Source organism: Cygnus atratus, chromosome 15, assembly GCF_013377495.2.
Source record: "Cygnus atratus isolate AKBS03 ecotype Queensland, Australia chromosome 15, CAtr_DNAZoo_HiC_assembly, whole genome shotgun sequence".
In the NCBI taxonomy this organism is placed as follows: Eukaryota; Metazoa; Chordata; class Aves; order Anseriformes; family Anatidae; genus Cygnus; species Cygnus atratus.
Genome location: NC_066376.1, coordinates 12,858,129 through 12,873,154, shown reverse-complemented (window position 1 = coordinate 12,873,154; position 15,026 = coordinate 12,858,129). Strand labels below are relative to the sequence as shown.

The window sequence follows — 15,026 nt, the reverse complement described above, 5'->3', positions numbered from 1 at the left end:
CTGCTGAGCTGCTGCTGTGAGGGAAGGGACGAGTCGTGGTACTCCACGGGTATTGCTGCAGGAGTCTCCAGGGCCGGTAGTTATTTCTGGGGAAAAGATGCTGTGTTCTGACTTAAACGCTGACATGGGACTCTGAACATGTGTAATCTGGCTGACAGATGGCAAGTCAGAGAGGTGTGATTTATGATACAGCACAGTAGCTGAACAACCTTCTCTGGTTGTCAGGAGACGGTTCTCCCCATCGCTGCGGTTGGTGTTTCAATTGATGGCTTTTGCTGCTCATCCCCTCGGCTCCTGGGCGGCGTCTGGGACCCCTGGGAGCCCCGTCGGGTGCTGGTGTGATGGGCAGGGCGCTGGGCGTGCGGGTGCCGTGGGAGAAGGCGCGAAAATCCTGCTGGCCAGTGAAGCGCGCAAGAGGACGGATGCTGGCAGCCACAGGCAAACCTGCCTTGCTCAAACGGCCGCTCTGTGCCTCAGTTTCCCTGTCCTTACCCTAAGGGCTCTAAGGCCGATCAAGGGACAGAGGCATCCAGGAGCGTTTGGGGAACACCTGGGAAATGAAAGCGTAGTGACCGCAGCATCCCCGTGGTGCTAGAGGCTCACCCTGCTGCAGGCATCAGCCACGGACCCCAGGCACGATGCAAGGACCTGGGAGCATCCCTGGGAGTGTCCCCAAAGAGGGGCTCGGCGCAGACCCACACGTGGCCCCGAGGACGGGGCTGGCTGCAGCGGGGCCAGGGGAGCGGGCAGAGCGGGGCCGGCTGCGGCTGTGCTGGTGTTCGTGCAGCCCGGGTAGAGCAGGTATGATTCATTCCCTCTTCTGCAGCGCAGTTTATGTAAAGCAGCACCGTATAAATAGCCAGATGATACTGTAATGTGCCTGGGGCTTTCTGGTTGGGAAAGGAAACAAAGGCTCTGCCGTAGCTTTTGGGTCCAGCTGCTTGGAGCCCTCCCAGCACCTCTCCGGGTCTCCCCATGCCCACGCACACCCTCCTCACCCACACCACCAGGCTGAAGGGAGGAGGTAGGATGAGGAGCTTGCTCCATGTGGCTGGTGGCTGCTGACATCCATCGGTTTGGGATTTGCCGAGCCGCACCTGACCCCTTATCCCGGCATGGGGACGAGCTGTGGGCACCTAGATCAGGAGGGAGGGCTGGGACGGCTGGGCAAGGAGTGGTGGGGATGGGGCAAGCAGAGCCAACAGGAACATGTTTCCCAGGCAGTTCCCAAAGCCCACAGACCATCTCGAGAGGAGCGAAGCTGCACTTCTCATCTCAGCTGCACTTTGACACGGGCTGAAAGGAGAGGCGAGGCGGCAGGGATGGGGTGTGTGTGGCAGGCTCTGCTCCATGGGCTTCCCCGGGTTGCCTGAGCTGCTCCTCTTCCAACGCCTTTTTCTCCAGTGCTCCGAGGGGGAAAGCTGGGGTTTGGGTTTCTCGTGGAGTTTCTTTAAAGGCAAACCTTTCCATCAAAGTAGCGTTTCTTCTCAAGAATGTAAAGAATGACCGTGGAAGGTCTGACCAGCTCCTTCCTGGTCATGATGGTGGAGACAAGTGCCTTCTCCAGAAAGCTGTCTCCACCCCGTCCTGAGCAACAGCAGTTCATAAGCTGAAAAATAAATCAATAACCAGAGTTAATGAATTGAAGATGTCCGTGTTTAAAATGTATCAGGAAAAAAAAAAAACAAACAAAAAAACTGTTAGCTGCTCATGGCTTATTTAATTACTGTAAGGAAAGGCGGGGAGCTCTCATTTCTGAGAAATACCTTCTTTTCATTTTATTGTGTTTTAAGAGGTATTTTGTTCGGCTGAAGCCGGTCGGGACTCCAGGGAACAGAAGCACCGGCTCTGACGGCGCGCGGTGGTCGGCGGTGCCGGGCAGCGGTGGGCGATGTCCTCTCCCCACCGCAGAGGGGGAGAGGCATTTTCCTCGCCCTGGCCGTGCCGGGCAGGGGGGGCTCGGCAGGGGCTGTGCTTCTGGCAGGGACGGTGCCGGAGCCCCCCCGGGCTGCGGGCACGTGCAGCAGGGCCGGGGCTGGTGGCAGCCCATCCGTCCTCCCCGCTTCGCTTCCCTCGCCCGACGCTCCGCCATCCTCCTGGCCCCTCGTGCCGCGAGAAGCAGAAGCAGCCCGTGTTTCTGCAGCTTCTGCTGTCGCCGGCTGGCAGTCGAGCAGAAGCGGTAACCCGGAGAGGTGTTCTGGCTGCCGCCGGGAGCAGGGCCCGGTGCTGACAAACGCCTGCCGGCCCCGCTCAGCTCTCCGCAGGGAACTCACCCGCTGCAAGGCTGGTTTTACCCACTGCAGGCGTGGGTCCTGGCCAGCCAAACCAGTGTGAAGCCTGCTGACACCCCGCTGCTTCCCCCAGGCTTGTGCTGCCCCGTCCCGGTGCTGCTGACCCTCCCAGAGCCCCCTGTGCCCCTCGCAGCCCCCAGCATCGGGTGGCTCCGTGCCATCACCCTGCCTCTGGGAGCCAGGGTGCTGCAGTGACATTAACGCCTTTCCTCTCCCCTTCCCCAGGTCGGAAAGCAGCCTCTCTAGGTTTGCCCACCGCTTGTCAGTTAAGCAGAAGCAGGAGAAGAGAAGGAAAGCTGAGTATGCCTCAGCCGAGCTGTCTGCCTTCCGGCCCAGGTCTCTGAGCATTGAATGGTAAGAGCTGCAGGACAGGGCTGGGGGCAAGGAGCCCCTGCCTCTCCAGTCCCCCTCCTGTCCCCTGTTCCTACCACTGACACTCTGCCCCTGTCCGGGCAACACGGAACGGGGACAACACCCATCCAAACTGCTACAAAAGCTCCCCCAGGGCACCGAGCCATAAATCCCCCTCACCCCAGTGCTGGGAGCAGCAGGCAGCCCCAAACGGGCTCCTCTGCTGTGGGGCGAAAGGAGCCCCCCCCGCCCCCGGCAGAGCATCCCTTGGGGCTTGCAGGGAAGCGGCCGTGAGCCCGCTGTGCCGGGGCACTGCAGTCTGGGGGAGAGCCTGGTGGTGAGCACCCAGCCCGTGGGTGCTGGGTGCTCTCAGGGCCATCATCATCCCACAGCCCAGCCCGGGGCAGCGCTGCTCCCGGTCCCATCCGCCCCGCTCTCTGTCGCCCTGCGGGGCCCCCGCTCAGCTCGGGGCTCAGGCTGCAGCCCTGGCTTGAGCAGGGAGGGATTTATCCCGGGTTTCTAAGCTCTGATGCAACAGCCTTGGAACCAGATCACAGCCCACAATCCTTCCAGTGCTGGAGGTGACCTGCTAAGGATATTTAAAAGAACTGGAAATTGCATTGCTCTCTGCTTCCTTAGATGGATAAAGGAGGGTAAGGCTTTAAAAAAAAAAAAAAAAAAGAAGAAGAAAGAGAAAAAGAAATGCTTAGAAATTGCAAGAATGTCGAGTTTGGTTTTCATTTTCCTTGCTTTTTTTGGAGAACTTTCTGGCATTTATTGTATGTTCTAACACTTATGTGTGAGGCTGTGGAGGCCTTCTCAAAGGCTTCCTCTATCTGTGAGGTTTGTTAGGCATCAAAGCTAAATAGGTATTAATGAGGCCAGACAAAGAATTTAAGCTATTTGGTGACAGATTGCTTTCTTCACCAGCTGCGCAACTTTCCTTTGCTGAAACGATGTCATCAGAAAAGCTGTTCTTCAGTCACTTTGAATCTTCCAAATAGACAAATATGTGAATTTATAATCTATCAAACAGGAAAACAAGCAAAGAGCTCATTAAAAACCAACAGCGTTTCTCTTTATTCATCATAGAGCAGTCAGTAAGTCTCTTTTCTCCCTTTTAGTGCCTCTTTTAACCCCCTGGATCCCACTTTAGCCCCGCTGTGTCGAGGTATATTTCTGCTTGCTCTACAGCATTTTCCTCGGGGAGCCTGTCTGTGTCGTGTCAGTCTGCACAGCACCTTGTAGGGCAGTGACAGCGCACCACTGGTAAACGATGCTGGTTTACGGGGACTTTGTAAGCTAGCCTGCAAATGATCTCTTGGTGGGGATGATTTGCGTTTGACTTGTCAGCTGCTGGTCCTTAGGAGATTTTGGACGTGTTGCGGGGCAGAGTGGAGGGGGTGGCCCCGGCGGGACTGCAGTGATGAGGAGCCAGGCTGGTGGCAGTGGGGAGAGGAGCCCATCCACCGCTCGCTCCCTGGCCAGCTCAGTGTGCTCAGCTCAGCTGCCAAGGCTTTCCCCATTGCCGTGCCTAAGCAGAAGACCCAGGAGCAGTGCAGGAATTTACTCTGTTTTGAAACTCACATAGCCGAATTTCCAAGGAGCAGCCTGGGGCACCTGCACGGGACACAGAGTGCTGCCAGCAGCAGGACGGGCATGCTGCCGGTCTCTGAGCTTGCACGGGGCACGTGTGCAGGAGGTGCGTGCCCGGTCCCACACGCACACTTGCTTTCCCATGCAGGGTCAGCGTCCTCCACAGCCGTGTCCTACAAAGGGGGCACCTGTGGTTAGCAGAGAGCGTGGCCCGTGCCATGGCAGACCTGCTGGTGCCTAATCGGGCTTCCAGAGCAAACACCTGCAAGCATCACAGCTACACGGATTTAAACTTCACCCAAGGTTACCGGCTGTGCCATTTTACCTGCCTCTGTGCAGAGGGGGAATGTCTGTGCTGGGGGTGACGGAGACCTTGCTCACCCCATGCAGGTAGGAGGGGGATGGAAAGGCAGTGAAATATGGTTTCCCAAATCAGCAGCTTTTGAGAATCATGCCCATCTAAGCCCAAGGCCTGAAGACAAGGAAGGCCTCACAGACCTGCCACCACCTGTTGCCACTCTGACTGCATTGCAAGGCAGACACAGAGTTTAAAAGAACTAAATCATCAGCACCCATTGCTTTGAAAAGCTGGCTGTCAGTCTGGGGGAGGGATTAGTGTTTTCTACCTGATACTCCTGCCAAAACACTGTCAGTCCGACTCCTCATTCCTCTGCCACAGCAGAAAGCATCCTTACCTGGCATCCCCACGCAGGGCAAGCTGAGTCCCAGTAGGGGGACTCAGCAATCCCAGTAGGTGCTCAGGTGGGCTGGATGAAGCCAAGGACAAAGAGGAGGAGCTGTACAGTGTCACCGTGCCTGCCTGACACCATGTCCCCTGCCCGGAGCAGTGCCGTCAAGATGGGGACGGCAGATCCGTGAGCCTCCCCTTTCCCTTCTCCCTGTCCCTCCCTGCCCCTGCCTGGCAGGGCCCCTGGGTGCTGGCAGCAATCTGGGCTGGGAAGTGCAGCTATTTGCTGTCACGGTGGCTGATGTGCTGGCCAGCCCACTCTGCTCACCCATACGTGTGTGGATGCTCCCAGGCGCAGGTCTCACGGTCCCAGCACCCACCTGAGCATCTCCGCCGTCCACCAGGCGAGCCGTGCTCACGGGTCACGTTTCTGCCAGGCACAACGCACGCTTTATTAGCCCGACACACGTTCCAGTGCTATACCAGGCGAGAGGAGCACAGTCTTGTCCTGAGCTCAGCAGCAACCGAGGGCAGTCTCGTTAGTTCCACTTATTAAAAAAAATTGCTGGGGGGGAGGGAGAGAAGGCAGGGAAAAAGAGACTTATTGAGGAAACACTTATTTCATTCATATGTTGTTTACTGAAGCAAATACTTCATTATTAGACTTTTTAGGGTATTTTTTTTAAAGCCAGGGCCACAAAGTCCCCACTGTTAGGGCCGGCGAGCGTGCTGTGGCCCCGCAGGGCGCTGCTCGCTCACGCTGCAGCAGCCCCACGCCGGTGCATCAGCAGGAGCAGCGCGGCGTGAAGCCTGTGCACTCAGGGGACAGGCCTGGAGGCTGCTCGTGTCTGTGTTTATTGGGGTGGTTTTTGCTGACTCCTTTCTCATCCCCTGTGCTGGACAGCACACACCATGGCTCGTGGATGTCTGAAGCGGCGCGAGCTCCAAATGAGGCAAAAACTGGCAATGGAGGAAGGGAAGGATTCTTGGTCTGATTTGTTGCTGTTCTGCTTTCTGTTTGTCTGTGATACTGATCTAGCTCCAAACCCTAAATAACACGAAGGCATGAGAGACAAAAGTAGTCTTTATTTACAGCTCAACACCTTCTGCCGTTGGAGTTAAGAATCAGAAACCTGGCAGCTCCTGTGGAGACTTCTCGGTGTCTCTGCAGAGCCCTCTGAGAAACGCGAGCAATCCTTTTTTCCCTGTTAGGGTAAACGGAGGTGAAGGGAGAGCCTCTTCTCCTGTGTGTGCCACCTAGGAAATGATCCACGTTTCTCTCTCCTCTTAAGTGAGCCTTAATCACATAGGAAGGCTGTGACCAGCTGTTCGCATCCACTCCTGCGCATGTGGAGCCTGGGATCTTCTGGCCCCCCCATGCCCTTCCAGCTCTGGCACTCAGCAGCAGTTTGTCCTCCTGGCATCCATTTGTGTCCTTCTTTTCCTTTCCTACCTCTCATTCTGGTGTTCCCTCTTCCATCCACTCCTCTGCTTACCTTCGTGCTGCCCTATTTATTTTCCCATACTCGCCTCTTGTTGTCTCACCTGTTTTTCCCACTCTGTTTCCTCCTCGCTGTTTCTATCTGCCCCCCCGTTCCATGTGCTTCGTGCTGGGCAGCCTCCCTGCGATCTGTGCTCGGAGCACGCTATTCCCCCGGCGGTTCAGGAAAAAATGCAGCGCATTCCTCCTTTCCCCGTCCGTTATCTCGGTTCTGCTCCTTGGCTGCCCACCGCAGGCTGCCGGAGCAGAGCTGGCAGGAGCCCGTCGTCTGGTGGTCAGACGTGCGGGAGGCAGCCAGCCCCTTGTTTTTGCTGCTCAGCCCCTGGCAAGGTGCTGAGCGAGTCCCTCGCTTCCCCTCTGCCAAGGAGAGGGAAGCGCAGAAGCCTGGCGGCAGCGTGGGTCTGAGCAGGGACCTGGCATGTCACTGCTGGTCTCGCCCTGCTGTTAACGCTGCTCCGCGTTGCGGGTTTAGTTCTAAAGCAAAAGGTGTTTCATGGAAATGCTTTCATGGAAGTTATTCGGAATTTCGTACTGCAGTATTGCCCCCTTTGAGCCAGGGAGGTGATCCTGCCGTGGGTGCTGCCCACTGGCGTGGGCAGGCAGCGTGGGTGCCCCGTGCCCACGGGCTGCTCACCTCCTGACACCGCAGTGCCACCATCCCGCGGGCTGCAGAGCCCCGAGCTGCTGCGGGTCTGGCTGCTCCCGTGCCAGCGGACTGGAGAGATGCGGCTGCCTCGTGCTGTTTCCAACCTGACAGTCCGTGGGCACTCAGGACTTTCCTGATGCAGCTCTTTGCTGGCTGGTTGTCTCTTTGCCAAGCACCAAGTGAATTGTCAGCAAGTTTTGGGGAACCAGGGAGGAACAGCACCGTGAAGGGCTCCATGCTGCTCTGGGTAACACAGCCTGACCCGTGGGGTCCTACTCCTGACTTACACTGCACATCCAAGAGAAGATGTGGATCCGCTTCTCTTCCCAACCAAGTGGGTCCTAGCCTGAGCAAGGAGCAACAAGGCAGAACAGCAGCCCCTGATGTGTTCAGCAAAACACATCGGAGCCTGGGCGGTGTGTGGGCACGTGGGAGCCCTGGGAGCCAAGAGATGCTCTTGGCAAGCGGAGAGATGTGGGTACCCGCTGGTGGCACGGGCATGCAACCCTCCAGGGGGTTCACCCCCCCATCCCACTGGGCCTGTCTGTCCATCCGTCCTGGCTCCCGGCTCGGTTGTGCTGAGCACAGGTCCTGGACAGGCTGGCGCGGCGCTGAAATGAAAGGAGAGGCGCTTTGTCTGACTGGGAGCGCTTTAAGCCATCGCTCAGGAACAATGGCCAAGCTATGGGGTCATTTGTTCTGGTATTTCAGCAGCTCCTCATGATTTATGGGATGTTTTGTTCTGCTGCTTGTCTTAGCTTCCCCCTCTCCACCCTCCCTGTCTCCCTCCCTTCTCCATTTCAGCTCCTCCCCCCCACCTCACACACCCACCCCCCCCCGTTCCCAATTCCCCTAATAGCTGTGGAGCCTCTCTGCCGTATGAAGTAATGCTAGCTGGGACTTATTGAATTAGCCGTGTGGAAACGGGCTTGGGCACCACGCTCGTGGTCAGCTCAAGCACGTGGCAGCTCTCGCAGCCAGCCCGCCCGCGGATGGCAGGGCCCTGCCCGGGGGCTTCGGTCCCCCTCGGCTGTGCACAACCATGCTTGCTGCTGCAGCAGCTCCACGTCAGGCCACCGAGACACCAGTAGATGTGCGCTGAGTGTGGTTGAGAGGAGATGCACCCAGCCAGCGAGGTCCCCCGTCTGTGGGGACTCCTGGCAGAGAGGCAGGAGGGGCTCAGCCGCTGCGCTCAGTGCCCAGGACACCTCTGTGGGTGAGGGGGATGCTGGGCAGGGAGCGCGGGGCGCAGGGGGATGTGGTTTGAGAGCCCAGGTTTGTCCTGGCACCGTGGGGATGGCTGCGGTCTGTGTGCCTGTGGGCATGGGGAGGCAGGGGTTTGTCTCCCAGGGGCTGGGGACGGGGCTCACTGGTGTCTGAGGGACTCGCTGACAGGACAAGCGAGCCTTCAGAATAGCTCCCTGAATGCTGGGGTTACCTGTAGGAAAACATTTGAAAGGAATAACGTATTTACATAAAATCCTTTTTTATCCTTGCTGTCTGCGAGTCACCTACAGACAGACAGAGGCTTGAGCCTGACTGCCTCCTGCGGTGGCACCGGTGCCGCTGCTGCCACCGGTCCCCAGCCCGCAGTGCGTTGGCAGGGGCAGAGGAGCCAGGGCAGCAGGGAAAGGAGCTTGGCTGCTGGGCACAGTGGGGCTGGGCAGCTCCGGACCAGGAGAAGACCAGGGGCTGGATCCTCCCTGCGAGCAGCGTTGTCGCCCGCTGCCTTCCCTGCTGCCCCCCGTGCTGGTGGCATTGGCCGAGGCCCCAGCTCGTGCCAGGACTCACCAAGGAAGCAGCTTGTCCCAGTTGTCTGCAGTCAGGGGAAATGAGCTTGCATTTGTTTCTCTCACATGGCTTCGGTGGGAAAAATTGAACCCTCTGGGAAAGTGACAGAGAAAAATTTTCAAAGACCGATGTCCAGGTTCTCCCTGTCTGGGACCAGAGCCCTCAGCCAGATCCCTGCCTCGTTGAGAGCACAGGGAGGAAATGTCATTTATTTGAAAGACAAATTTGAAATATTGTGTCTCTGCATTGTTCTGGGCACTTCCCTCTGCTGGTAGCTGACACCTCCAAGCTGTGATAAGATTATTTCTCAGTGCAGCATATCCATTATCCTCAGTGCATTTTGATTTCTGTCAAGCAGCCCGTTTGCCTTGGGCTAGTTGATTTGTTTAATTCTCATCATTTATTTGCCATTTCCCCCGGCCTGGATCTGCAAAGCAGGACAGATGCCTTTGGTCTCTGCCAAGGAGTGTGGAAGATGCTCTTCATCTTGCAGGGTCTCCACTGATGGAGCCATGCCCAGGTGCCAGTTGCCTGGATTTGTGTCATCCAGTTGCATGCATCCTCACATTGCAAGGCAGACCATTGCTTCCCCAGTCCTTTCTGCCAGCTGTTTCAAGGGAATGAGTACTTCTAACCCTCCCTTGTCCTTTTAACAGTGGCAGTCCCTGTTGCACAGATTTTCTCTGCTCTTAGGTAGTTTCCTTCTGCCTGCCAGAGCTTCAGGAACCTCTTGTTTGTCTTCCTGGAGAGCCAGTCTCAGTGCCAGCTCAGTGTCGGACCTGCTGGCCAGGATGCCGGCGAGATGGGCAGCATTCAGTGGGGAGGCGAAACTGGAGGCAGGAGGCAGCCCGGAATACCAGGACACAAAGGACCAGGCCCTTTGGTGTGCTGGGCTCTGTCCCCACCTCTGCTTGAGTCTTTCTGCCATCTGCATGCTCCCTCGTCCCCATTGCTTCACACCCATCCCTCTCACCCACCTTTCTTCTGCCGACTTGCTTTTCCAAGGAGCTTTGTGAGACCAAGGGACCTCCGCAGCTGCCGAGCTCTGTGCCTGCTGGAGGTCAGGGGGGAGCAGTTACATTCCCCTTCCCTCCTCGCTTTCAAGTTTCCTTTCTTCCCTGTCGGCATCTCCGTTCTCCCTACTGCAGAAATATCCTCCACCTACCCCAGGGCATCCCACGGCTGTTCCATGCAGCGTTCCCCTCCCCATCCCACTTTGCCTCTGTTGCTTTTATTCATGCTTTCAATGGGGAAGGTCGGACAGGGATGAAGGTTTTCTGCCACCAAGAGCTGTTTGACAAGGCGAAGGAGGTTTTTCCATGTGGGCAGCACAAAATAGTGCAGATCTGGTAAAATTTCCAGTTTCAGGGCTAGGGAAGGCAAGGTTCACGCTTAGCTTTGTCCAGAGTGGACATGGGCACTTGGCAGCGTCTGCTGCTGTGGTCATGAGAACCTGCACGTGGTCTTCGCTCTGCCCACGGTGCAGGGCTTCACCTGAGTGCCCCCCAGATGCTTGGACAGAGGTTGGTGCCCACCCAAGAAGAATCCCAGCAGGGTCTGTAAGGGCTCACCAGTTAGCAGCTGGGGGGGAAATCTCTGCTGCCTACGCTCAGGGAGGGCTCTGTATTTACGGTCCGTTGCTTCTGAGCGCTGAGAAACGCAAATGTGAAATCATGTGCTGGCACTTGCTAAGTGGCCTGGGCTGGGGGCCAGGGATGAACTGCTGGCCTGGGGCTTGGAGACCTGGATTCTCCTGGCCTGCTGAGCCACGGAGGGCAAGATCTGCCCCTCTTTGTGCCTTGGCTTCTCGCTGTTTAAAAGGAGCCCAGCAGCAATGATCCCAATGATCCCTTTTCTCAGGCACCTGGAGATCTATTGATGAAGGAGCTGGCTGTGGTATCAGGGTGCTCTGTACGTGGGGTCTTCTGCTGGCAATCCCATTCCCCCAGCCCAGGGACAAGCTGTGGACTGGCCCGGAGCTCTCGGAGCTGGCAGCTCCAGATGGAGGTTCCCCAGAGGCTTTACAAGTTTGGGATCACAACCCGGAGCCTTTAACTTGTGTAACCACTTCTGCAAAGAGCATTGACGATCTTTGGTTTCCATGCTGGGTCTTGCATGGCAGAAGCCTGGCAGCAGATGCTGAAAAAAGCAGGTCTTTTTTTTTTTTTTTTTTCCCCTGAGCAATGTTCTTGTCCATCAGCATCTCCCCTGGGGAGGAGGAGGCAGTTACTCTGGTCAGAGGCAGTGGCAGGAGCGGAAGAGGGTAGGTGACTCCTCCTGGGGCTGGGGAGATGCAGGCAGGTATAATATTAAAACGTTGCCTCTTTTGGATTGAAATACCGCTGTGCATCAGGCTCTGGAGGCAGAGGGTGCTCTCTCCTGCCGTATAGTTATCCGGACTATGGTATGGTGGAGGCTTGAGCCTTTCTGCCGGCCTGGCCTGCATCAGAAGGCGCAAGCCATGGAGGAGTGCCACGTCTGGGTGTCACTCTGTGCCACCTGGTGCAGGGGAAAAGCCTCGAGGGCAGCGACAGCCCAGGGAGGTGCTGGAGGGACCGCTCTGCCTCCAGTCGGTGTCATAGCGTGGCCCTGGGCAGAGGCACGGCGGTTGGACAGCAGATCACCAGGGGTCTGAGGGGCGCCCAGCACCATTCCCGTCCCGTGCCCGCGCCAGGCGGCTGCGTGCGGTTCGGGCACACGTCGGCTTTCTCCGTGCAGCGAAATCCCGTGAAGCCGCCGGCCAAATCCCGGGCAGCGAGGAGGCTGCTGCTGGTTGCAGATGAGCCGGCGTGACATTTAGCTAATGCTTCTGCTCTCCCTGTCTGCGCCCGGTGTCTCGCTGGCTGTCCGAGGGGCTGTCTGAGGGAACCTCGGCCACGAGCATCTTCCTGGAGGTCCGTGAGCACGGAGGTGGGTGACCCCGCAAAGCACTCGCCTCTTTGTGCAGGAGGAGGCTGGTGCTGCCAAGGACACCCATCCTGGCCCTGCTCACTCCGAAAGGCTCGCAGCAAGCAGAAAAGCAGCCGTGTTTGCGGAGCAGAGCTCCCCTCGTGAACTTCACGTGAACCCATGTGGAGGTTCTTTTGGGGCTGGTCTTTGGCTGATTTCCTCGCTGACGATGCGGGTCTGGAGCAGGATGCCGGACCCAAGGCTGCCTTCCACTGGTGTGCTCACCTCGTCCTCCTGCTGTGCCAGGGAGGAGGTGTCTGCTGCCCAAGTTGCTGCTCCTCACCGGGAGGAGAAACACCAGCAGCCAGCCAGAGCCGTCCCTGAGCTGCACAGGGACCGAGCTGCCGCAACCACTGCTTCCTGGCCTCAGGTTGGGTGCTGGGCACATCCCGCAGCCCTCAGCCGGGAGAGGCAGGGTGGGATGAGCAAAGTGTCCCTGCAGCGGGGTGGCGAGAGGGAGAACGGAGGCAGCGGCACCTGCCAGGCACGGGGCCACCAACTCCGCCAGATGTTTGCAGCCTCTCGGTGATGGAGGAGCCCGAGTCATTCAGGTCTGGCTCAAAACTCCTACTTGGTGTAACTGTAAGCAGGGATTTCCCAAGTGCTTTGGGAGATCTCGGAGATCAGCCCCGAGAGCAGAGCAGGGAAGGAAAACCCTTTCTTCCCATCCCTGCCCCGTGGCTTTCGTGTGCCACATCCATCCAGGAGCCCATGGAGCCATTCGGGCCCCTTGTGACATCCCCAGGAGGGGAAGGACGGTGTTGTCAGTTCTCAGTAACATTACCAACAGCACAGGGGGTTGGCCAGGCTGGGCAGGCAGGCGGTGGTGCTCAAGACATCCTCATGTGCGCTGCTGCACAGGGGAAGGGACGAGGAGGACACCTCTTGCTCGACACGTTTGCTGTAGAGTCAGCAGACGCTTGTTGTTGAGGCCGTTCAACACTTTCCAGCGGAAGTTTGTTTGCTTATACCTTTGCCAGACCTTAACTGTTAGGGCTGAATTTTTCCATGCTCACTCTCTGCCTCAGGCTGAACTTTCTCTCTCCTTTTTTTTTCTTTTTTTTTTTTTTTCAAGTTTCAGCAGAAGGTTGGGGAAAAACGGTAGCTTTGCCAATATTATTTTTTTTTCCGTCTCTTTGTTTAAGGACTTCTGGTGCCTCCATGCTTTGGAAAAGAGACTTGAAATTTGGCAGGGTTGGTACATTCCTGGTGGAAATCAACCCAGATTTGGTCAAATTGTTAGCCTCTGGAAAGCATGGCCGTGCATGCTCGGAAGAGGCGAACTGCTGAGGCCCCCAGCTGCACCGAGCACCCCGCAGGCAGTGGGCATGGGGCTGGGCTCGCGTCCCCACATCCCCAGCAGCAGCCCCTGCCCTTGTGGGTCTGGGTGAGAAGCGGTGACTGTGAGGAACCCCAGCAGGGTTTGGTGATCTTCATCAGACAGTCTCAAAGCATCCCACAAAAGATGACCTTGTCTTTATCTCTGTTTCCACTGGTGGAAGCTGAGGCCCAGTCTGCTGGCAGGGCCCCTGTGGGTTTAAGCGTCGGGAGGAGGAGCTGCATGGCGCAGGGCGTCCGAGCACCTCGGGATGCTGTGCTGGGAGCTGGGCCCGTGGGCTGCTCGGCACAGCCTCCTCCATACTCCAGCAGCCAGGAGAAGCTGAGGCAATGCGTGATGCAAGGAGAGCATCTCCGTGTGTTCCTGCACCCTGCGAGACCTTGGGAAAGGGTGTTTGTAACCCTTGTGTCTCCCATGGGTGTGCTTTGCAGTCCTGGTCACATCCACTGCAACACATGGACATAAGTGTGTCCTGAGGCAATTATTACGGCGTTTGGCTTTGTTCTTTTATGTCGGGGTGGAAAGCAGAGCTACCTGCCGTGCTGGGGGCTTCAAAACTTCCCCCGTAGACACTGCTGTCCTGAGCTCGAGCATCTCAGAGCTCCCTGCAGCCGGAGGGAGGATGGCGTGGGGCAGGAGGTGGGAAGCTCCACTCCAACGGAGGCCGCCTGCCCAGCGGTGAGGCCGCCCCGGCGAGCACCGCTCGTGCCATCGTGGGGTGATTTCTGGCAAGGGTTGCAGACCCCAGAGCGTGAGGGGCAGGGAGCTGTGCGTGAGGGTGTGCCACCGGCAGCGCTTGGCCTGCAGGCCAGGGGCGTCCCCAAGGGGGTGGCCGCTCTCGGTCACGGTGCCAGGGACATCGTGTGGGCAGCGGCCAGAGTGCCCAGTGCTGCTGGCTGGGTCCTGCCGGGTGCCTTCCAGCGGGAAAGGGGTTTTCTGACTCCAATAACATTTACCAGCTGGGCAGCAGCTCTGGAGCCGGGTGTGTGCATTTGTCTGTTCTTCCATTGTGTCTTGGCCGTCGTCTCCTCCTCCCCGCCGAGATCAATGTCTGTGGCCTGCCTTTTATAACCCTTTTGGGTGCAGCTCTGGAAGTCTTCAGCCAGTGGTGCTGGTTTTCATCGTGCAGCTTCGGCGCGCTCAAGCAGCTTGGTCCCCGTCTAGCTGGATGGCTTGGGTGGTACGATGGGCTGGAGGTGGGCTTCCACCAGCAGGGACATCCCAGCAGGGGGATTGCAGGGTGGCAGGCGCTCGTCTTGGGGGCTTTGAGGTTCAAGCTGGATGTGTCGGCTGGGAACAGAGAGCAGCCACAGGTGTGGGGCAGCGAGCTCAGATGACCTCCAGAAGTCCTCCTTAGGCCAATTTTCTAGAATTTCATGGTCTGGGAGCAGAGGTGGTTTCCGACGGGAGCCAGACCTCACCAGCGTATTCTTCCTGGTGGCACAAGGTGGCGCAGGAGGTTAAAGGATTTGCTTTTCATCTCCACAGGTCTGGGTTCAAATTGATCTCTCTCACTGCTGTAATGAGTCCGTCGGCCTCAGCCCCTGCGGCTGTGCCCCGTGGCAGGGCAGCGGGCAGCCCGGGAGCCTGCTCCCAGCAGAGCGGGGAGCTGCGGGGCCAGGAGGAGGCGTGCGGGTGGCACCCTGGCAGAGCATCCCTCCTGCGCACACCAGAGCCTGCCGCTGCAGGAGGACAAAGCAGCTGCTGAGTGTCTCTGAGGCGTGGGGACATGCTGGTGACCCACAGTGGACCACCCCAGTCCCACAGCCCCATCTCTCACCGGTACGGTGCCCAGGGGAAGGTGCTGACCCCATGCGGGCTGGGGCTCCTCCAGGGGCTCCTCCAGCCCCGCTCCCATCCAAGAATTGGTGCTG

The 15,026-nt window shown here is 57.9% G+C and overlaps 1 protein-coding gene across 3 annotated transcripts in view; it reads left to right on the top strand.

The window, feature by feature from the left end:
- The window catches only part of LOC118249198 (ankyrin repeat and fibronectin type-III domain-containing protein 1-like), a 201,571-nt gene that overhangs the window by 166,288 nt on the left and 20,257 nt on the right, over positions 1 to 15,026 (top strand). For all 3 annotated transcript variants that reach the window (XM_035548925.2, XM_035548926.2, XM_050713784.1), the window contains one exon: positions 2,517 to 2,645. In XM_035548925.2, the coding sequence (XP_035404818.1) occupies positions 2,517 to 2,645 (129 nt within the window). The remainder of the gene's footprint in view (positions 1 to 2,516; positions 2,646 to 15,026) is intronic.